The following is a 22,695-nucleotide window of genomic DNA, read 5'->3' on the forward strand; positions in this document are numbered from 1 at the left end:
CCCTCTCTCGCTGGCTGTCTCTATCTCTGTCGAATAAATAAATAAAATCTTTAAAAAAAAAAAAAGATAAAGGAAAGGGTCTCCACTTGAGAGGCGCCAAAATCTCCATATCTAAAAGCAGCCAGTGAGAGGAAAATGTGTTTAAAATTGTTTTGGAAGTTTTGTTAGTGTAATACACCACTGTAACTAGAAAGAGGTATTTGGCTTTGGTACATTCTGATATTTCAGGGATTTTCTGTAAGTGCTTTGAATAACTCTAAGAAGCTGAGCTAGGCTGGTAGATCCTTGTTAAACTCTCAGAATGCTATGTCCAGACTATTTCCCCCATGACTTGAACATTTAATATTCTGAAAAAATTCTAAGTATGCTCCCTGCTCTGTTACTGGCCCTGTGAAAGCTAGGCCATCCCTTACGCTCTGCACTTGTGGGGGAGGGGGCCACATCGGCTTTGCAAGTCCTTGCCCACAGTGCTGCTGCCCCGCGCTCTGGAGCCGTCCAGTCACAGGACTGCATTCACGGAACATACGCTCATGGTGCCCTGCCCTCAGCCACCTCGGAAAGGCATGTGTCTGGTCACTGACCGGGACCCTTAGCGGCAGCCTCGTTCACTAACCTCCTTTCTTTGTGTATGCGTTCAAACGTCTGCTAGCACTGATGACACGAGTGCTGTATTAGGAGCAAGGCGGAGCCTCCAACTTGAAGGAGATTCTGATCTTGAGGGAGTGTTCGCTCACCCAACTCCACTCAACGCTACTGTGGGACCTGCTGTGCTCTGAGCTTGAGCGCCAACCCCCAGATCCTGAAATTATGGGAAAGTATGTCTCTGTACATCATAGATTCACCTGCTTCAAGTCCATTCGTTTACAGTTCATTGACCTAACGAGTTCAGAAAATTATTTTTAAACTAAGATTAAACTCTATTTTTGTGGTTTTCTTTGAAGGTATTGGTGTGTTAGTTACAGGCTCTCCCCCACATGGGGCAACCAGATAGCTCAAATCACCAACTGTGACCCATTATTCCCGTAGTTAGCAAGGTGAAGAGTCAAGGTGAACGAATTCCAGACTTTAATATTCGAGCAAGAATAAAGACCGTTATGTTTCCTTTGCTAAACTGAATGTAGAGAACTTTATGGACAAAAACACTGTCAATTATATTTCCCTTTTCCCCTTTTCTTCTTCTTCTCCCTTCTTTTTTTTTTTTTTTGACGTCAAGGAATTTTTAGTGAAGTGTTATTTTCATCTCTTCCTGAATCCAAGTGAAATCCACATCTTTTGCATGTTTCCTGCATTACAGTTTTATTGTGTGCGCGGAAATCAATATTCTAGATACATGCACAAGTGCACACATTAAAATGAACATGACTTCATTTATTTCCATGATTAGACATTCAAATAAAAGTGCTTGGGTGTCTGTTTTCATATTCATAGGTCGAGATCCGTACATCAGAGGTATTTGTATAAGTGACACTTTTATTACATTCATTTCATTTGCAATATGATAGTGGATCGTAAATATGTTACTTTTATGCCACCAAATCTGATTTGTAGCACTTGGCCCTCACAAGCAGAATACTTGATATTTTATGGAGCACCTTGCGTCCAAGAAGCGCTTTGCCGACATCAGGCCCGCTTCTCCCAGGTGTGTAAATCATGCCCGTGACCCTTTGGATGCCCCACCTGCTTGATCAGGCTGCTGGCTCATGCTTCTGGGGGCAGAGAGTGGCCCATGAATCCCCTGCCGGCCCGGAGGTGGTGATGAGGCCTTTAATTTCTGGAAGGAAGAGGCTCAGGTGAGTTCTGTGTTGCACACAGAGGCCCTGACAGCTGACCAAACTCCACACTTAGGCACGTGTTCCCCTTGTCCTTCACAAAACAGCTTTGAGCCCCCACTGTGGGCCAGACACTGTGTTAGGCCCTGGGGAAAGAGAGACAAACTATGACCTTTGCCTTCCAGATATTCGGGCTGGGAGGGGAGGGCTGTGTGGAACAGTGTTTGGCGCCCACCTTAGAGTGGGGCTGTGATGCAGAGGTGACCTGTGTGCCCCCTGTCCCACTGCCCACGCCTTCCCAGGGATGCACTCTGCCTGAAAGCAGCTGGTCCACCCCCAGGTCCGTCACAGGTATGTTGGTGGGCCTAGCTGCCGGCATCACCTCCGTCCGCCTGGAGGAGGAAGCCAGCCACCAGCATCACACGCAGCCTTTGGGGCCGGCTGAGCATCAGTTGCACAGCCCAGGCTCCCCAGGCCCCCCACCTACCTTCCTATCCCTCCTCGCAACTCGCCTCCCCTTTCCCCAGCATCCTGGGTCAGTGCCCCCCCCACCCCCTGCCCCTATGCGCACACGCCCGTCATACACATACGGCATCCTTCTCGGCCCTCACCGTGTGGCGGGACCGTGAGTGTGAGTGCTATGACAGAGCACAGGGGTTCCGAGTGAGGGCCCTGGTGCCAGGTCTTCTGAGTTCAGATCCCCACTACGTCATTTACGGTATGCACGGCTTCGGGCAGGCGACTTAGCTCTCTGTGCCTTAATGTTCTCATCTGCAAAACGGGCATGATAAGGACACTTCCCTCGCAGGTTGTCGAATGGCCTCATAAGAAGAGAAGGCTTCTGGGTGGGCCCTGTTGCCGCTCTGGTAGCTGTAATGAACACCTCCGCTATTAGAACACCACTCCAGCGTGAGTCACAGCGCACAGCATAATAACGACGCCGGTATTATTACTGCTCCTGTTGCTGTTATGTGATTACTGCCTGTCTGTCCCCGTGAGTGAGTTCTGTGGTGGCGGCAGCCATCTGTGTGGCTCGGCGTTGTTTCATCCCTGCAGCAGATGGTACATACTAGATGCTCAAAAAATATCCGAACGAGTGAATGGACAGACAGGGAAGGAACAAACGAGTCCATCTGCTCGTTTGGGGCCGCTACCAGGCGGCTTTTTCGGAAGCATCGCTGCCACTTGCAGCCGTGGGCCTCACGGGAAAGCCCACAGACCCTCGGTGTTCGGGCCACCGTTTCCACGTGGGAGGGCCTGAAATTCTCCCTCCCGTGTGACCAGCCTGCAGAAGCCCTTACAATAGACGCACTGTTTCCCACCTAGCGGGGCGTCCACGTGTCTCAGGGAGGATGCTGCTGCCATCCGAGAGGGGCCGAATCCCCTGGGACAGCGGTGGAGCCCCGGCCCGTTTGCAGCACCTGTGTCACCCCCTGCCCCACACTGGTCCCCTGCAGGTAACCCCTGGGGCTCTGTTTTCTCACGTGAGTTTTCCAGGAGGCTGCGGGTGGATGGGGGATGGAGAAGCAGAACGCTGAGAAGCGCGGGCGCAGGTCCTCCAGACGTGCCTGAGGATGGGATTCTGGGTAATTGTGTGTGCGTGCGGTTCCTCCCTCTGCTTTTCCATATATCCCGCTGATGTCTTGGCTTGACCACTTTCCAACGGGGATCTTGGGCCTCAAGCTTTGAGAGTGTAGAAGTGGAATTTTAATGCCTCCCTCATCCGGTTCACTGTGGAATTTAGGGAACTAGAATTCTTATGTCACTTATGGTGATGGCTGGCCCGTGCGAAGCAGTCAGTAAGTAGCATTACTGCCGCTGCTGTGTTCAGTGGTCAAAGGTGCCATCTTGGCTTCTGATTCTAGTCAGAGCAGTTCCTAGTGTTCAGTGGCTTGTGACCTCCCTCAGGGGTCTGGGTTTTTGTTACTCTGATGTTAAGATATAATTCACATAGCGTAACATTCATCCTTTTAAAGTGGTCAGTTCAGTGGTTTGTAGTATGTTCACAAGGTTGTACAGCCATTACCACTGCCTCATTCCAGAACATTTTCATCTCCCTACAAAGAAACCCCATGCCCGTGAGCCGTCACTTCCTATCTTCCACGCGCCCCAGCCCTTGGCAACCACCGATCTTCCTTCTGTGTATGAATCTGCTTTCTCTGAACATCTCACGAATAGAACCTCACAGTATGGGGCCTTTTGTGACTGGCATTTTTCACGGAGCCTGACGTTGTCCGGGCTCATCCATGTTGTCATGTGTGTAGTACTTCACTCCCTGTGTGGCCAAGACTGTTCCATTGGGTGGATGCCCCACATTTGGGTATCCATTCATCAGTTGATGGGCATGTGGGTTGTCTCCACTGCGGGGCTCCTCTGAATAGCGCCGCTGGGAACACGGGTGAGCGCGTTCCGCATGAACATTTATTTTCTGTTCTCTTGGGTGGACCCAGAAATGGGATTGCTGGATCATATGGTAACTCTATGTTTAGCTTTTCAAGGAACTGCCAGACTGTTTTCCTTGGGGCTCTGTTTCAGAAGGACCCTTGCTGCTTACATACAACTTTTGTGCTAGCTAACAAACAGGGTCGTGGACAGGAGCCAGGAAAGGAGGGGGCAGCTAACGTGCGCTGAGAGTCCATGGTGCTCTCACACAAGGCTTCCGGCCACAGCCTTCCCTCGTGGACCCAGACTCTGTCCTTGAGCAGAGCTGCCGGGGCATCTCTGTGGCTGTGAGCTCCCCTCTTCCTCTCTCATTGTCTCCCTTTGCTGACTGTATTCTTCACGTTCTAACTGCTTTCGACCATATGCTCCCTTCACCCCATGTCCTGCACCTGCTAGGAATGGTCTGGGCACTTGGCCAGTCTGCCCTGGAAAGGAATACATTAGAGGCTGAGTTACTTCACACTATCTTTACCCACTCACCTTAGATCTGGAAATGTTCTGAGCCAAAGAACAGTGTCGTTGCAGAGTCCTGGGGGAAGAAACTAATCTGGAGAGTTATTGTTTTCTTCTCAAACATGGCCGCTCCCTTAGGAATGAGTAAGTCCAAGTGAAGAAAGCATTTGGCAACTGTGTAAACATTCTTTGGTCTATCTGATGCTCAGTTTGTTCATCTGTAAAGTGAGTTTAAAATCACCTGCCTGATAAGGGGATGAAGTGAGATACTGTGGACACAGTTCCCAGTAAAATGCTTAAGATACTCAAGAAATGTGAATATTCTCAAGGACTGCTCTCCCTCCTAGTCCAGTGTCAGTGACTTATACAGACACTAGGGTTGTTAAGTACCATGAGTTCCCAGCTGTTTCCTTGCACCTTACTGCCCTCCCCATGCCTGCCTTTTACTCTGCCCTCAGCTCCTCCCCCATGCAGGGCCTCGGGATCCTCGCAGTGTAGACGCAGAGAGCTGCGACTTCTCAGATCACCCTGGGTGCTCTCAGGGAGGCAATGAGGCCAAATCCTCTTAGGGCAGATCGGATTATGACCTGGGTAATTTTGCAACACAGATTCCTAGGTCATGGTGGTGGCATACACGGCCAGGTGGTGTCCAGCCTGGCAACCCCTGGGTCCCTGGGGAATGTGGACTCCCCGGAAGGGCTGGCATGGTCTAGTTTTTACCTGTTGGCCTCTCTGGGTTTCAGTTTCCTTCCCCAGGAGATCCTCACTAGGGGCCAGAGCCTTGCATTACACTCAGTTTGAAGTCATCTGAGAGCTCCGTGCTGTGAGGGGAAGCATGGGCTTCCACAGCCCTGAGCCCTGGGGCCTGACTCTGTCTAGCGCCAAGCTCAGCCGAGGCAAAGACACACACCTGCGGCAGGGCCAGTGGGCTGGACAAGACTCGGAGTCGAGCAGCTACAGATGAATAAGTGAATATTGAATAGACAAATTGTTTTTCAGGCCGAGGACTCATAATGCATAGATTATTATTTTAAAATAACTTTTTATAACAATAAATAATATTTCATATATATTTTATATATAATGTATATAATGTGTAATATGAGATGTATAAATAATAAAAGACTATATGACTAATACCAAAGGTCTAGGAAGCAGAAAAGCATGAAGGGACAAAAATCATCATCCCATCACCTTTAGGATGAATCTCTTCAAAAGTGTCAGTTAATTCAGAAAACTGAACAACAGCAGCAAAACCCAGAAAGCTTAGCCAGGAGTCACGAATTATGATGCAGCAAAGGTTTTGTTCAATGACGCGTCTCCCAGGCCGAAGTGGTTCCCTTGTAATGGTCCCTGGGCCATCTCCTCTGGAACGAGGGGGATGTGCTTGGAAAAATCCTCTCTTGCAGGACCAGTCCACATAGAAAGTCCGAGCAGAGAGAGGCCGTCAGCCTTCTGGGTGAGCCTCACCTCTCTTTAAGAGTGGGTTGGCAGGTGCACGCACAGAAAGACAAACTTTCCTTTCTGCCTGGCCCTTCTGGCCACCAAACCTCTCTCCTTGGGAGCTGTGTTTATGGCACCTTTTCCCACTGTTCCTGTTCCAAGTGTCAAGTGGGTCTAGGCAGCACCAGGAAATGGAAACTTCCAGCTCAGGCAGTGCAGCCCCGGCCATTAGTGACCCCTGATTTGCCTTCTCTCTCCTTTCCAGCTGTCAGGAATGATAGGAACAAGAAGAAGAAGGAGCCTTCGAAGCAGATGACGGCGGAGCTGGACGATCTCACAGAGAAGATCCGCAAAGCCCACCAGGAAACCTTCCCCTCCCTCTGCCAGCTGGGTAAATACACCACGGTAAGAGACGCTTCCACCCCAGGCGGCGGGGAGGGTGGCTGCGGGCCCTCGCGTCCCTGCTTGCTCCCGTCTTCCCTCTTTCCTGGCCCTGGACCCGGAGCGGACGCCCACCAAAATTTGGCCCAAGACATGCGTGTGGGCTGAGTGGGACACCACAGCGGCCACCCCCCTCCATGTGGCAGTCTTCGGAAAGTCACTGAGCAGCATGAGTGTGTCCTCTGACCCATTCAGGCATGCGTGCTACCACTCACAAACCAAACTGAGCACTCGTTATGTGCCAGGCTGGTGTGCAGGGCACCGGCGACATGAGTGACTAAGGCAAGGTTGCTGCTCGCAGGGACATACAGTCTGGTGAGGGAGACATGTAAAACCAGTGAGCTGTCACAGGAGTACAGAGCCCAGCAGGGACCTAGCGGGGGCGCGGGGCAGGGTTTTCAAAACACCCATCCAGCTGTAGGGTCCAACCGACATTATGGGGGCCCTCTGAGAGAAGCCTGGAAAAAGCCCAGGTGTGACTCCTCCCTGGGGAGGTGGGAGGTCCCACCGTGCTCCCCAGAGCTCCATTAGAAATGGCTTTCACTATGGGTCGAAATAAAGAGAAGCTAGGAGGGAGAAGATGTGGGATCAAGGGTTGGTGTCATGTGTTGACTGGTCTGGGGTATGTCGCTGGAGACACGTGAGGTACTTCCATTTTTTAAACTGGTTTTTGCATGTATTATGTGCGTTGACGTCAATTCGCAGTGCGCGGCACACAGTAGGCACTTAGGAAGTATTTGTTGAATGAATGAATGAATAAATGAATGAATGAATGAATGAATGAATGAATATAACTAGAATGCTATTCTGGCCTCCTTAAGTAACTTACGTTGCTTGCCTAAAATGCTGGTAAATGTACTTTTAAAATAATCCAGATTATCCCATTTGCTGGTTTGGTGTCTGGCATGCAGAAAAAGAATAGGATGAAAGCTCCTGAAGATCCAGAGATGAAATGTTGATGCCAAAAGAATGAGGACAGGGAGCACCAGGGCTGGGAAGCTGCTGGGGGGGCTCACCGTCATGCATTTGGGTGTTGCTGCCACGGCTTTTTCTGTAAAATGGGACCGGTAACTGGGAGCAGGTGCAGAGAGTTTGCCATGTGGATTGGCACTAGAACCTGCTGGGGTGGCATCTCAGGTGAGCCCGAGCTGCCGGGGTGCAGAGGCTGCGTGGTGGGGGGCAGCAGAGCTAACCGTGCCGAGCCGAAGGCCAGCTCGGGACGCAGAGGAAGAACCTAGAGCAGGGCTCCGCAGACTTCTGTGTGCTCACTTCGGAGGCACCTGGCAGTCATGGGGAGCTGCAGGCTCTGACACAGCAGCCTCGGCGGGGGTGGGGATGGGGGCCAGGGGTGGTGGGCACATTTCTAACAAGCTTATGGGAGATGCTGCTGCGGCCGGGCTGCAGACCGTGCTCCACAGAGCAGGCGCCGTGACCTGGACTTGGAGTAGCCAGGTCCAGGATGACCTTCTGGGGCCCAGCCAGGCCCTTGGTGTCAAGGAGAAGGAGAGACAATCGGTGTGCTTCACCCGCCCATGCTGTTGACCTACTCTGCCAGGCTGAGGTGAGGGCTTGATTCAACGGACAGGCCCCCACTGAGCTTGGTAACCGCTAGCCCCGAGCAGACACAGAGCAGGACAAGGCTGGACACCATAAAGGAGCTTTTGTTGTAACCCAGGAGGTAAAGCAGGCCCATGAACCAAGAGGCGGTGGAGGGTGATGCCTTTTATCAAGAGCAAGGGCGCTAGAAGCAGAGGAATGTGGCTTACGTCCTGCTCCGCCACCGTCAGCCCGGTGACTGTGCGCAAGGTATTAACTTGCCCAGCCTCCCTTTTTCCCATCTGTAGAATGGGGATGAGATAAAATGGTTAGAAAAATGAATTCATGAGAAGCTTCTGTGATGGGAGCTGGACACACCTTCACGACAGTGGTGTGGCCGGCGCACCGTGTACCACGCATCCACTCACTGGGTGTGAACTGACACTCCGGGGGCCAGGCCCCGTGTCAGGCGCATCAGACACTACGGAGAACTTAGATGACTAATAACAAGTGCCGAGCAGCATATCATTTATTCTTTGTAGAAATATTTCTGATTGCCAGCTGTTCACTGTTTGGGGCTAAGTATCCAGGCACGTGCGTCCTGACCTAAGAAATCAAGAAATCAACTGAGGCCATATGGGCCCAGGGGAAAGGACAGAAGGAAGTGAGGGAGATGGTTGGACTGTGTTGGGAATGAGTGGGAAGCAGAAATAGCTTTGCAGGGGCGCCTGGGTGGCTCAGTCAGTTAAGCGTCTGACTCTTGATTTTAGCTCATGATTTTAGGGTCATGAGATCGAGCCCCTCATCAGGCTCTCCACTCAGTGGACGTGAATGCTGGGGGGTGGGGGGAGTGTCTGCTTGAGATCCTCTCTCTCTCTCTCCCTTTCCCTCTGCCCCTCCCCCTGCACGCACTCTTTCTAAAATAAATCTTAAAAAAAAAAAAAAAAAGAAAGAAATAGCCTTGCAGAGTCTTGAACTCTGACTGAGGAATTTGTATTTTAATCTGTAAATAATGGAGAGCAAGAGATGTTTTGTAATCAGGAGTCTTTGTTATTGTCATCACCACTATTATTACAGCTAGTATTTACTGAGCATTTACTATGTACCAGGGACTATACTAAGTACTCTAAATATTCATTCTTTGACTCCTTGCAGGACATGATAAAGTGGGTATCGTTGCTTCCATATTACAGATGAGTAAACTGGGGTGTGGAAAGTCCAAATAATGTGCCCCATGTCTCATAGCCAATAAGTGGAACTTGAACATGAATGGACTGAGTCCAGGGACAGCCCTTTTAGCCACACCATACCCAGGCTACCTCAAGGGTGTGGTTAACAAGGCTGAATGGAAGCAGGAGCCATTGGGCATCTGGTTAGGAGGGGGTGGCTGTTATCCAGGACTAAATCAAACCGTTAGCTCCAGAAAAGGCAGAGTAAAAGAGAACAGTCAGAGCCAGGAGGGCTTCCTGGAAGTGGAAGCTTTGGAGCCAGGTGATGAGGTGAGACACATTTGCTACAGTATCAGGGGTCTCCTCCGGTCTTCCTCAGGTGGGGCTTTCTTAGTGTGACCGAGGCAGTCCGCCAGGCCCTGACTCACCTGATAACCAGATGAAATGGACCACTCTACTCCAGGGTAGGGCTGGGCAAACCCAAGGCATAGCATTGCCTCCACCTGGAACGCACGCCCTGGTGTGGGCTGGCTTCCTACAGGGCCTGGGACCAAAACGCTCCTTCAGGACAGCCTGCCCACTGTTAGTCAACACAGCTCCCTCCCATCCCAAAAGGCAGCCACAGAATCTGGCCAGCCTCACCGGGGCCTCTGCCGCCTTCCCTTGCGCCCCAGGTCCCATGGCTCATGCTGCAAGGCCCAGGGACCTGGCCTGAGGGCTTTCGCTGGCTGCCAGATCTGCTGGGCTCACGTGTGAGGCACTGACACTCCTGGGGGAGCCCCCACCCAAGAAAAAAAGAAGCTGGTGGATGAATGCCCCAGCTTCCTTACCCCTGGGGAGGTTACCTTCTCCCAACCATTTCCCAGAGGTCCCCAGCAAGAGGAGCCAGGGGCCCACAGGGATGGTCTTTACTGGCTGCCTTCCCTTCCTAAACCTCCTGCCCACCCCTCCTCCAGTGCTTCCTGGGACCTTTTCCCTTTCTGCACCTCCCTTTAAAAAAAAAAAAAAAAAGATTTATTTATTTGAGAGAGAGAGAGAGCACATTGGGGGGGGGGAGCAGAGGTAGAGAATCTCCAGCAGACTTCGTTCTGAGCATGGAGCCTGATGCAGGGCTCGAACTCGCGGCCCATGAGATCACGGCTTGAGCCGAAACCAAGAGTCAGACACTTAACAGACTGCACCACCCAGGCGCCCCTTTCTGCACCTCTTTTGATCCCACAAGGAACACGGAAATACAGCTTCCCTCCCCAGAGGATCGTCCTTAGCTACAGGGCAGCCAACCTCCTTCCAGAAGCACACTGCCCATTTGTGGGATCAGGGCGGCTCTGATACAGTCTCTCATCCGACTCTCTTCTTTATTTCTACTTTGTATACAGATCTAGCTCAGTTTTTATTGTAAGCAGCTTCAAATCCTTTCTGGAAGTAGGTGGGGGTATAAATAAATAACAGCAGCCATAACACATTCTCGGCAAGCTCTTAGTTCCGAGTTGAGCATTTTTTTTTTTTTTTTTTTTTATAAAGAGAGCTTTTTTTAGACAGGCAGTTGCTTCCTTGCAAGGAAACTTCCTGCCATCTTCACTGGCCTGGCCTCCCTGTCAGATGCCTTTGGAATAAGTGGGCAGAGAGGAATTAAAAAGGCAGCTAGCCGCCCACCTACAGACTTTTGAAAGAGTACTTCCCTTTTCTTTTCTAGTTAGGGTATATTTGGGACACATGGCCTGGCCCACGGAGACAGCAGGACTGGGTGGGGAGGCAGGAACGTATACCGCACTACCCTCCACCCCCAGGCCTGGGCAGGGCGCTCCCCTCCAAACTTCAGACCTGGACTCTTTGGGAAGGTTCCTAACCAGTGACCACCCTCCACAAACCAGGACACGTGGAAGGGGGATTCCACAGGGAAAGTGGAAAGCAAGGCGGCGGCTGTTGACAGATGAGTCTCCAAGACCAGAGGAAGCAGCGTCCCAGCTCCGAGGATATTTACTCTGCTTCCGGACGTCCCACCCCAGCAACTGCGTCTTTTGGGTTTTCGGGGTGCATAAACCTAGGGTCAAATCTTGCCTGTGCTACTTAAGATCGCATGACCTTGGACTTGTCATAGGAGCCTTGGCCCCCTCCTCTGTATCATGGGGTTTGCGTGGCACCCACGTCTTGGGATTTCTGGGGAGGTTAAGTGAAACGACGGTGTCAGAGCTCCTTGTACAGTTTCTGGCGGGGAGATGTACAAAATGGGCAGGTCTCCCCTCAGTTGCGTTATGAACACTGTTGTGTTCTCCAGCCATGCACACAGGTTCTGGAAAAGTGAAGTGGCAGGTGGGCCAGCGAGGCAAGTCCCCAGGCAGCGCGACCCCAGGCTGGGCTGCCTGCTCCCACGCCCGCCGCTCTGCCTTGCGTGGCTGTTCGTCACCTTGCAGAGCTTGATGGGACAGAAGCTGCCCTCCGAGGGGCTCGTGAAGTTGAGCTCTGGAGATTTAAGGAGCTTTTAATCTACTCAGAAAAATGACCACCAACAGAATCATTAAACCTCCAAAAGACTTTCCAGGAAACGAGTGCTTTAGAAAAGGAAGGATATTGTGGGCAGTTCTGACCGTTGCGGGCTTGGCTTTCATTCTAGAAAACGAACACTGGCATCAGCCAGAGAATCAGAACCTGACACTCAGGAGGTCGGCCTCCCAGGAGAGATGCACCTGGTGGGGTGGGGGGAGCTGGGGGACCGTCACGAGGCCCGAGTTCTAATCTCCATTCTGCCGCCTCCCAGTTGGCTGACCTTGAACCGGTTCTTATCTTCTGTGAGCCTGTTTCCTGCCAGTAAACATACCTGCCCTGCCTGTATCACGTAGACCGTTCTCTCGATTTCCAGCACACATGTACCGTATCCCTGCTGCATTCGTCTGCTAGGGCTGCCATAACAAAGTACAGCAGACCGGGTGGCTTCAGTCAACAGCAGTTTATTGTCTCACGGGGCCGGAAGCCCAACATTAAGATGTCAGTAGGGCCGTGCTCTCTCACGCGGCTCTAGGGGAGAATCCTTCCTTGGCTCTTCTAGCTTCTGAGGTTGGCAAGTGCTTGGCTCTCCTCGGCTTGTGGAAGCATCACTCCGATCCTCTGTCTTCCCATGGCCGTCTCCTGTGTGTTTCTGTGCCATCCTCTCTCCACGCACGTCTGTCTCTGTCCAGATTTCCCTTTATGAGGGCACCAGTCATAGTAGGACGAGTCCTGCCTAATGACCTCATTTTAGGTTGAGGTCCCCATTTCCAAATGGGGTCACGTTCTGAGGTTACTGGGGATTAGGACCTCAATATATCTTGGGCGGTGGCAGTGGGGGGAGAGGTACATGGTTCAACCCATAACACCTGCTGAGCACGGAATTGGCGTGCACGGACATTTACCCTTCCGTGCTTGCAGCTCTTTCGTGAAGTCTGGCTGAAAATCAAATGTTGTCACATGATATGTGAGGTTTTAGAGGAGCCTCTGGCAGTACACATAACAAGTCTTTGGCTTTTAGTGAAAAATGCCCTCTAGGCACTGTGCTACGTTCCCCGGATCTTATTGGGTGGTGGAAAAAGGAAAAGACACTTTTGGTCAAGGGAATAGCATGAGCATGCCATGGAGTTTGGCAGAAGAGGGACTGGACAAAGAGCCCAAGGAGACAGGTCAGGGCTAGCTGGCGGGGACTTTGTGAGCTGGGATAGGTATGTGAACAGTAGCCACAGAGAGCCAAGTGAGGTTTCTAGACAGGAGAGTGCCAAGAGGGTGAGCCCCGGCTGCTCTGTGCCTGGCCAGAGGCTTTGGCAGGTAAGCAGGGCAGAGCTTTGCTTCATTCTTAGATGTGCCCCTGGAGTTCCAGAAGCCATTGGTGGCCTTTCAGAGCAGCTGAGACCACCCCAAAATCTAACATCTCCTAGACATCCTCTGGAAGACTGATTACACCCTGCAGCTGGTATATTCCAAAGGCTGTACCCCTGCACTCTGCCAGCGTTCCTGAATCTCTGAGATCACCAGCCATGAAAGAGCTGCAGCTGTCCAGAGGGACCCTTCCAGTCTCATGTGTTGGTCCCAGAATCTGAGGCAATGGGGGTACAGGAGCACCCCTAAAACATTACCTTCAGGGATATTGTGCTTGCTTCTAGCCAGACTTCCTGGAAACTCTTGGGGAGGTCCTTTGAGACCGTTGTTACTTCCCCCTTCCCATTGCCCATGGCCCATTCCTCGGAGCCCTCTCCACCCATGGGCTGCTCCATGCCTTGAAGACAGTGCCTGTCTTTCCAACCATAGTTGCAGGATGGCTGCCCGGCTGCCCTTCCCCACCTGCTGGGTGCCTCGGGTTCTACAGAGAATGCTGAAAGTGTGCTGGGGGCCCCCATGCCTCCCTCCTCCCACTGGTGGACGGACCCCAGCTTGTACATTCCAAAGACCATGTTATCTAGTGCCTAGATACATGTCTGTTGACCACAGAGAGATGCTGGCCTGGCACATAATATTCTCTTCATAATGATGCCGGGGATCTTTTAGCCACCTCCTGGAAGCATCCAGCATTGCCAGCCAGGAGGGAGATCACAAATGCAATCGCAGGCTCTAGAAGACAGAAAGTTCAGGAGGAAGCAGAACACGAGATGACCCAGGAGCGAGAGGGTGGGTGATCGGGTGTAATGGCGCAGAGCGCGGATACTGCCGCCACGTTGCCTGATGTGGATCCCGTGCCCTCCACCCAACGGCTGAGCGTCTTGCACGAGTGACTTAACCTCTCTGGGCCTCAGCCTCCACCCCAGCCAGGTGGGGCGAGAGCAGCCCCTACCGACGGAGGGTGCCGCGAGGATTAGAGGGAGCTGGTTGTGAAGCCCTCAAAAGGGGGCGTGCCCCCGGGGGTTGAGGCCCGAGACATATGTGCCACGGAGACATGGAATGTGATGACAAGAGCCGGCTGCAAACACAACTCGAAAGGGCATCAGCCTGTCCAGTGGTCAAGGGAAGAAGGCACCCCGCAGATGCGCCCAGCATTCCCTGGGAAGCTTAACTATTGTTGGGAAGAGTTTGCGTTTCCTCGTTACGGAAAGGGAGCCACGGGCAGCCCTGTATCAACCACCGCAGTATCCAGTGGCTGCCACAAACAGGAACTTCAGAGTCACTCATGATTCCGTCTCCATTTATGGATCTTGTTCTAGAAGTAACAGCAATCAGAAAAGGGATCCCCTTTGCGTCACAAAAATGGCCATATAATTGGATTTCTTAGTGGGGTTGGGCTGTGCTGCTGCAAAAGATGGCCCCGGGGTGGCGCCCTCCACAGGGCTCCCCTCCTTGCAGCACTGTGGGAAGGCAGAGCGGGGCACCTGCCTGGAGAGGGGCTCCCCTCCCCTGTGGGGGCTGCTCCTCGGCCTCCTGCCAGGGCCTCCCCGCCCCCCGACCCCAGCCTCTCACTCTCCTCCTCCCCCAGTTTCAGAAGTGCTGCCGAACACCCACACTTCCCTCAGTGCGCCCCGTAACCGCCTTCATTCCAGACCCAAACAAGCAGAGCTCTCCGTTTGCTGCAGCTGGCAGATAATATATAAGCCATTTTCAGCCTCATGCCTATGAATCGAGCAACCAGTATAATAAAACACCAGGTTATTTTGTGTTTTATTAACTGCCTCTTCCCTTCGGTTTGCATAATAGTGAGTTAGATTTACATGCCATTAAGACGGCTGTGCATTATTTTTAATAGAAGGTACGACAGGCTTCCCTCCCGCAGCCCAGTGTGTGATGAAGTAAGCTCATACGATGCTGATGGAGGTCTCGTTCACACTCGCTGGGTCGGGCCAATGTCTTTTTTTCCAGATGGATACTCCATTGTAAAATGATTTCCCGCCGTAAGCTCGCCTCGCTGTCCCTCTCTTCCGTGTCATCTTCCTACAAACTGGATAAACTGCCTATTAAATTTAATTACAGCCCGAACGGCCGCACATCTTGATCTTCTGTTCCCCCGAGTGTACTGTATTCCCAAGGTCCTTGAGGAAGGAATAGAATAAATCTGGAGGATGCGTGCCCGCCTTCTGCGGAGGGTGCTGTGGACGGCACGGCAGCACCCACCTTTTGAAGGCCTTCTGTGGCAGCTCTTACGTAGACTTTCCTTTCCCGCTTTCCTCCCCAGCATTCAAAACAAAAGCTAGTTTTATGCATTCTCTGGGCTGATTTTCACTGAGGTGAGAAACTAAAGATATGCGTCTGGGTTGCACAGTTCCCTTCCCTGAACTGTTTACATTTGTCAGAGGCCTCCCGCCAGGCCCAGGGAGCCTCACCTTTCACTGGGTAGTTCCACGCTGCCTGCCTCCAAGGGCCGCAGAGTCTTCCTGCTCAGGCCTAGATCACAGTGGGAGCGCCTCATCCCCAGAATGGCCTTCGTCCTGAGACACTTGGAACAAGCAAGGACTTGGGGGAACGTCATTCCTCATCGATTCATTGAACAAATATTTATTGAGCCCCTGCCTGCCGCGGACCAGGCACTGTTCTAGACACTGAGGAGACAGCAGGGGAGAATGAGACAAGAAGACCCCGTATAAATAAGGGAACAATAGTGTGTTAGGGGACAAGTACTGTAAAAGATGGCCTGTAAAACAAAGAGTAGATGACATTTGATCAAAGACATGAAGGAATGAGGGAGTGCATCATGTGGGTAGCTGGGGGAACAGGAACCCAGGTGGACGGAACAGCCAGTGCAAAGGCCCAGAGGCAGGTGCATACCCACTTGTTCAGAGATAGCAAGGGACCCATGAGGCTGAGATGGAGTGAGCTGGGGGCTAGTGGGAAGCCAGGGAGTCAGCAGGGGCCGGATCTGGGAGGGCCTCACAGGCCAGTGAAAGGACTGTGGCTTTTGGTCTGAGATGAGAAATCACTGGCAATTCTGAGCAGTACAGTGACTTGCTCTGACTTTTGTTTAAAGGGATCCCTTTATTCCTTTGATAAGAACAGACTGTAAGGTGGCCAGAGTGGAATGAGGAGTGAGGTGGCTCAGACCAGGATGGTGGTGGTGTAGGTGGGACCTCTTCTCTAACTCTTAAGAGTTCTTTGGAGAGAGGATGTGACATTGTCAGACGTAAACTCTCTCAGCTGTAACTGTTCATCAGTCTGAATTCTTCCATTTACAGGCGATAGGAGCCCAAACTCAAATCAACTTAGATTTTTTCCAAAAAGTCACGGTGTGGCTCAGGCATGGCTGGATCCAGCATTTCAGTATCTTCAGGACAGAACCACTGTTCCTCTCTCTTTCCATCACTCAAGTGCCCTCCCTGCATTTAAGGGAGTTAGGCAGCGCCCCCCAAACCCCAAGGGCTCGGAAGGAGGGAGGAGCAACCCTCCAAAGGACTCCAGAGGCAGTAGAGAAGGATGGCAAAAAGGCAAGAAAACACGATAGTCATTCAACTGCATTCGTACCAGAGATTCTGCTCTGGAGATTAGAGGAAAAAAAAGAAAAAGAAAAAGAAAACAAAAGCCCCCACAAAAACCACTCTCTTGTGTATGTTGTAGTATAGTCCTCGCCAAAAGCTGAGATCTTCAGTAATTTCTGGGAAGTTCTTAGTGGTGTCCTATTTCCTGTGTGTACTGTGAGCATCCTCCCTCCTGATTAAATGAGGAAAGGTAGGTTGAGGCTTGTAATGGGCCATGGAGTGAGGACCTGTATGGGGACTTTGCTGGCCGTGCTCCCTCTGCTCGTGAGGACAGAGGAGAAGATGGCCCCTGCTGTTGTCTGAACCCTCTGGCGGTGCCGTGAGCAGGTAGGGGTGCTGAGGGAAGGGATCCAACACAGACCAAACCCCCAGAACACACCAGGCACCATTTGTACCCTGGGATCCCACTTACTCTCCCCCGCAGCCTTAGAGGGTGGGTGGCACAAATCTCTCTTTAAAATGGGGAGACTGAGGCATCGCTTACTGGAGGGCATTTCTGTCCGCTGGGGATCAGGTAGACCTGGGACCCACTTCCAGCCCCTCAGTGGCAAGTTTGCTCACCTGAGATGGGCTTTCCACGTCCTAGGATGAAGCTGAGAACAGCTAGCCCCTTCTTTGCTGGGTGCGGTTGGGTGACGTCTGGAGCGGGGGCCTGGATCGGGTCTGCCGCGGCCAGTCCCAGAGAGCAGCAGGCGCTTTCCCTGCCAGGCTGTCAGCTCGCCAGGGCTGGAAGCGTGTGTGGTGTGCTCAGCTGTCATACCCCCACCCCTGCCTGCGAGCAGGTGGGTCAGGAAACCTTCACGGAACAGAGGGAGGGAGGAGAGGCAGGCAAATAGTGAATGAATGAAGGAGTAAGCAGATGGATGGAGGGACCTGGCCAGTAGGCGGCCGCAGGTGTACTGAGATCTGCTAACGTCACAGGGGTGCCGAAGAAGGGCCCCCCTGGTGTGTTCTGTGGCTCCCAGAAGCTAAGGGCTCCTGCAGGAACCTGGGCCTCGGAGTCAGGATTAAAGCCGCTGAGGGGCGAGAGGGCGGGGCCCTCCCTGCCGGCCCAGCTCTGTTATCCCCACAACGGGTGACGTCGGGTGACATCGTCATGCTGCATCTTCGCGCTGCACGGTCGCGGGGCCGCCCGGCACTGGGACCAGGGGCGCCCGGGAAGTGTGAGTGTGGCCGTCACAGCACTGAGATCGCCTAGAGAGGCCGTACTCTGTTGTCGTCGTTGTAACCTTCTGTTTTCAGTCGCACTGTCCCTTTCTTACCTTTTGTCTTTATTATGAACAATTCGACCGTAATGTGGAAGCAGAGAGACTAGACTAGCGGACACCGCATGGCTCCCCAGCCGGTTTTGATGCCTCCTCCCGCCACCGTCCCACTCTCTCGCCATCATATGTTTTTTGGAAGTAAATTACAAACATGTTATTTGGCCTGTAAATATGTTGATGTTCTCAATGAACTTCCGCCAACACTGAAAGCACCAATGTTTTCATTACAGAAAATTTGTATCTCAGACACCTTAATATCTCACATTCTCACTTCTCTCACGTGTGTCAGTTTCTTTAGTTTATTTGAATCAGGATTCAGTTAAGGTCTGCACCTTTAATTGTAAGTCTCCTAATTTATTTTTTATTTTTTATTTTTTAGTCCTTTCCTGTGCCGCTGTCCCTACCTCACCCCTGGACGCCACTGATCTGCTGTCTCTCCCTATAGTTTTGCTATTTTCAGAATGTCCTATAAATGGGGTCTTTCTGTGTGCAGGCTCTTGTGTCTGGCGCCTTCCACTTGGCCTGATGCTTCTGAGGCTCATCTGTGTTGTGCCCTGTGTAGGCGTTTCCTTTGCTGTTACTCTTGGCCAGCATTCCACTGGGGGAGGGGGTGTACCAGGGATTTCTCCATTTATAGGTTAATAAGCATCTAGGTTGAGTTACTTTTAGTCTGTAGGTTTCTCTTTCCATTTCTTGTTATCCCCTTGCAATGTATTTGTTGAAGAGACCAATTCATTGGCTTGATGGAGGCTCTAGCATCTGGATGGTGAAGTTGCATCCCCCATGGTGTGGCTTACCACGTTCCTCTGTCTTCTGGGTTTCCTGCAGTTCCATCTAGAGGCCCACTCTCATTCTGCTTTGACCATTCCATAGGTGGGGGTGTGTGATTCCATGACATTGCCTTTTTTAAGATTTTAGCAACCACTGATGGTTAGTGCCTACAGCCATTAATTCATCAGGGTTCTAAAATGGTGACTCCTTATCCCATCATGCCTTCATGTATTAGCTGGAATAATCACATAAAGAGAAACCCCCATAATCACATAAAGAGAAACCCCCTTTATCTGCTACTTGACAACCAGTGGTTCAGGGATATGATACTGAGCATTTTTAAAAGAATCCAAGCTAAACACCCAGCCACCCCAACAGAAAGCTCCCTGGTCAAAACTGAAGTATTTATACATTCATAGAAAATGCACCAAGTTCCTTGTCTTCTGTTGCGCTTTCCAGAAACTACCCCTGACAGTGTTTTCTCTCCCTCTTAGAATTCCAGTGCTGACCATCGAGTCCGACTGGACCTGGGCCTCTGGGACAAATTCAGTGAACTGGCCACCAAGTGCATTATTAAGATTGTGGAGTTTGCTAAACGTCTGCCAGGCTTCACCGGCTTGACCATTGCAGACCAAATCACACTGTTGAAGGCTGCCTGCCTGGACATTCTGGTATGTGCTCTTCTGAACTCTTAGTCGGGGGTTGGGTGGGCAGGGGAGGGGACTGAGATGCTTTGAAGACCTCCAGAGGCTTTGGTCTCCCCAGCCCCGCCTCCTGCCACTTCCATTGCACCCTGAACCCCATCTTCCCTGCCTGAATCTTGGTTCCACTGGCAGAGGCTCAGAAACCCCCCTGGAGTTGGGCAGAACCTCCTCCCTTCTTGACCTATTGTGGGAACCCCCACTGCATGACCTTTGGGAAGGACCCAGCCTGTCTCGGTCACAGGTTACTTGCTCCCCCAAAGCCCCTTACGTGGGCCAGTCCTGAAAATCTTTGAAAGGCTAACAGGCTTCTCCAAGCTAAACTTACTGGAGGCGGCTCATGGTGCCCTGGTTCTGCCCTCTTATACCACCATCTTACACCACCTTTGTCAGTGGCCTCGGGAAAATCACTTCCTTTCATAGACCTCAGTGTCCCCATCTGAGCAAAGGGAATGGATCCCTGGTGCCTCTCTCCCCTCCTCTGTTCTCATACTGTGGCTTCCAGGGCCCTAGAGAGGGTAAGGACGTTGTCACACCTCGTCCTCTGCGGGTCTACTGGCCAGATGCCTTCCCTCCCTCTCCCTGGTGGGGGCTTCAGGGATGGTATGATTAATTCTGGCTGGGTTGGTTTCCTTGGGCGGGGAAGCAGCTCCCATTAGAGGTGACAGGGATGTACCCGGCCTCGGGCTGGGGGGTAGTATATGCTGATGGGCCTCTGGAGGAAGCGGGAGGGGACGCTGGCCCCCAGGGATGCATCAGAAAATAGAGAAAGTAAAATTAGCTTTTGAGGTGCTTTAAAAGCATAGATTTTTCTTTTTATTATATCTTTCCTAGCTTTGGGTGTAAACAATTCTGCAAAGCAAATATAGTTGCTCACTGTAATTAAATACGCAGTCCTGCTCGGGAGGAGAGAGGACCCCGTATGAGGCAGTTATGCAGGGAGCTTGAATGTTTATGTGTCTTTCTTCTCCTCACTGGTTGGGTCTTAGGAGGAGTGGTAATGGTTACTCAGTAACCTACAAGTACCAGGGATCCTACGAGTATATATGGTATTTTTTTTCATCTGATTAAATCATAGGGTCTAGGATGAACCCAGGGACGTTTAGAAAAATGAAACCTCGAAGCAGCATTCACCTGTCACCTACCCACACCCTATAGGATCTGCAGACCTCAGCTCATTAGAGCCTTACACAATTCAGTGAACTGGCTGGGGATGGAGATTCAGCCCATTTTACAGATGAGGAGCTGGAGACTTGGGTGGGTCACCCAGGTCAGGTGAATGCTGGAGCCAAAGCTTAAGACTCACATCTTCCAATTCCAAAAGCCATGAGAGGAGTAGAAGCATAAACAGGGGACGATGTTAGGTGGGCCCTGGGCAGAGAACCACCCAGGCCACCAGGGATTAATAGAGGCCACCTGAGCAAATCAATAATGATGTTAACATGAGCTACTAGAATAATTAACAACAAAGCCTGGGCTTTTGTATCCTTTCCTCACAAGTGCTTCAAGTGTAGCACTCTGGTGAATTCCACCTAAGCCTCAAGATACCCCCAAGATACGAGTAGAGACTGGAGTTATCAGCAGGTGGTGAGAGGTGCCCAGAGGCCTAGAGTGGCTGAGGGAGCTGTGAGGTGGCACCAGCCGGTCAGTGTCTGCACTAGGCGAGGTGGGGGAATTCGGACTCCCTGCATCACGTGGCCACCCAGCAGGGCCTAGAGCCTTCCTGCTATTTGGGCTCTGACTTTGGCTCTTTGCCTGTTTCTTAGTCCTCCTCTTGTCTGGCTGCCAAGTGGTGACAGTGCAGGGTTCCTTCAACTCCAGCCCTTGGGAAAGATGGAATGAGAAGGAGGCTTTGAGACCCTCCAGGGAAGTGTCTTGTTTCCACAACACCCCATGCTTTCATGGTCAGGGTGCTTAGATCCCCCCTTAAAATCCCCGTGCAACCTCCAGCTGTCTTTCCACATCCCACGTTTACAGTAAAACCCAAGCACTCCTCTGGTTTTTCCATGGATCCAAGAAGCAGCCCCTTGGTGGAATTGAGTAGAACAGGAACCAATTTCTGTGACCTTGATCAAGTTGTTTAACCTCTCCCAGTCTCAGTTTACCTATCTGTCCAACAGGAATACAAATCAATAAGGCATTAACAAGTAATTCTTTAAATGGGCTTAAATACAGTCGCGGGTATAAGCATGGAATGTGTAGCAGATGCTCAGTGGTGTCGAGATCAGGGACAAAGCTGTCATAAGCACATGGGGACAATTCCAGACCCTGTGACGGGAGTCAGGAAACTCTTCCAATCACTGTTTTCTGGCTTCACAGGCTTGAGGGGCTGGGTTTGGGATGCAGTAGGCACAGGAGGAAAAAACTCTACTCGGGGAAGGGCGGAGACCTCCAGTCACATGAGACGAAGCAGAAGGAGTACTTACTTGGCCCCAGATAAGAGCTCATTTCCAAGAATTTGTAGCAAAGGCAGTTAATCACAAGAGCCTGAAAAATGCACAACTTCAAAGAGCATCTTTCGGATGCAACTGGCTGAGGCGTTTAGAAGAATCTTCTTATTGAAGCCATTGCTGTATGGATCGAGTGAGACAGACAGGCCTGAAGGACAGACAGACAGACACGGGTTGAAGTTGTTGTCAGCCCCTAGACGGGAAAGTTGCAGTTGTCCCAAGGCTCGGCAGCTCTGGCCCAGCCCCACGCATTCACAGCCACCAACGCGTCGTGTTGTGTGTGGGCTGAGACAGGCCTTTGTTCCCGAGCGCATGGCTGCCTGCTGGGGCTGGCACTGTGGTGACAAGTCACGGGCAGCGCAGGACATGCGATGGTTTGTAATGAAGAAGCCCCTCAAGAAGCAGGTCCAAGGGGAAAGCATGTCCTTCGCCTGTGCTCCCTGCCACACCACCCTCCAGAGAGATTTCCGGCCCCGACGTCTGCCTGGTTGGGGACCCTTTGGTGTGGAGTCCACAGCCAGGTTTCCCTCAGGACCGGGACCCGGCTCCGAGCTTCACACTTTCCCACAGGGGTCACGTAGCCAAAAGGTCTTTCTTAAGAGGGGCCAAATCTTCAAAACCATCGTGCATAGTGCACCTTCCGTCCCTCACTCTAGAGCTGTGGTTAGGACAAGAAAGGGAGCCCCCGAGAGTGGTCCCCTCACCTGTGCTCTCACGTTCTCCTTCTTGCTTACCCTCCTTTATCTTCCCCATCCTGTTTCTTCTCCTCCTGCCCCTCAGCTGCCTCTTCTCTGCGGGTAATTAGGATCAAGTCTCCCTCAACTTAAAAATCATAAAAAG

At 51.7% G+C, this 22,695-nt stretch overlaps 1 protein-coding gene across 1 annotated transcript in view; it reads left to right on the top strand.

Moving 5' to 3' along the window:
- The first annotated feature begins 1,936 nt into the window (after positions 1 to 1,936).
- The window catches only part of LOC103681999 (retinoic acid receptor beta-like), a 31,820-nt gene continuing 11,061 nt past the window's right edge, over positions 1,937 to 22,695 (top strand). Inside the window, exons 1-4 of the mRNA XM_008711574.2 lie at positions 1,937 to 2,394; positions 3,096 to 3,226; positions 6,373 to 6,512; positions 19,199 to 19,375. Of these exons, the coding sequence (XP_008709796.2) occupies positions 1,937 to 2,394; positions 3,096 to 3,226; positions 6,373 to 6,512; positions 19,199 to 19,375 (906 nt within the window). The remainder of the gene's footprint in view (positions 2,395 to 3,095; positions 3,227 to 6,372; positions 6,513 to 19,198; positions 19,376 to 22,695) is intronic.

This window comes from Ursus maritimus, unplaced genomic scaffold (genome assembly GCF_017311325.1).
Source record: "Ursus maritimus isolate PB19 unplaced genomic scaffold, ASM1731132v1 scaffold_20, whole genome shotgun sequence".
NCBI lineage: Eukaryota > Metazoa > Chordata > Mammalia > Carnivora > Ursidae > Ursus > Ursus maritimus.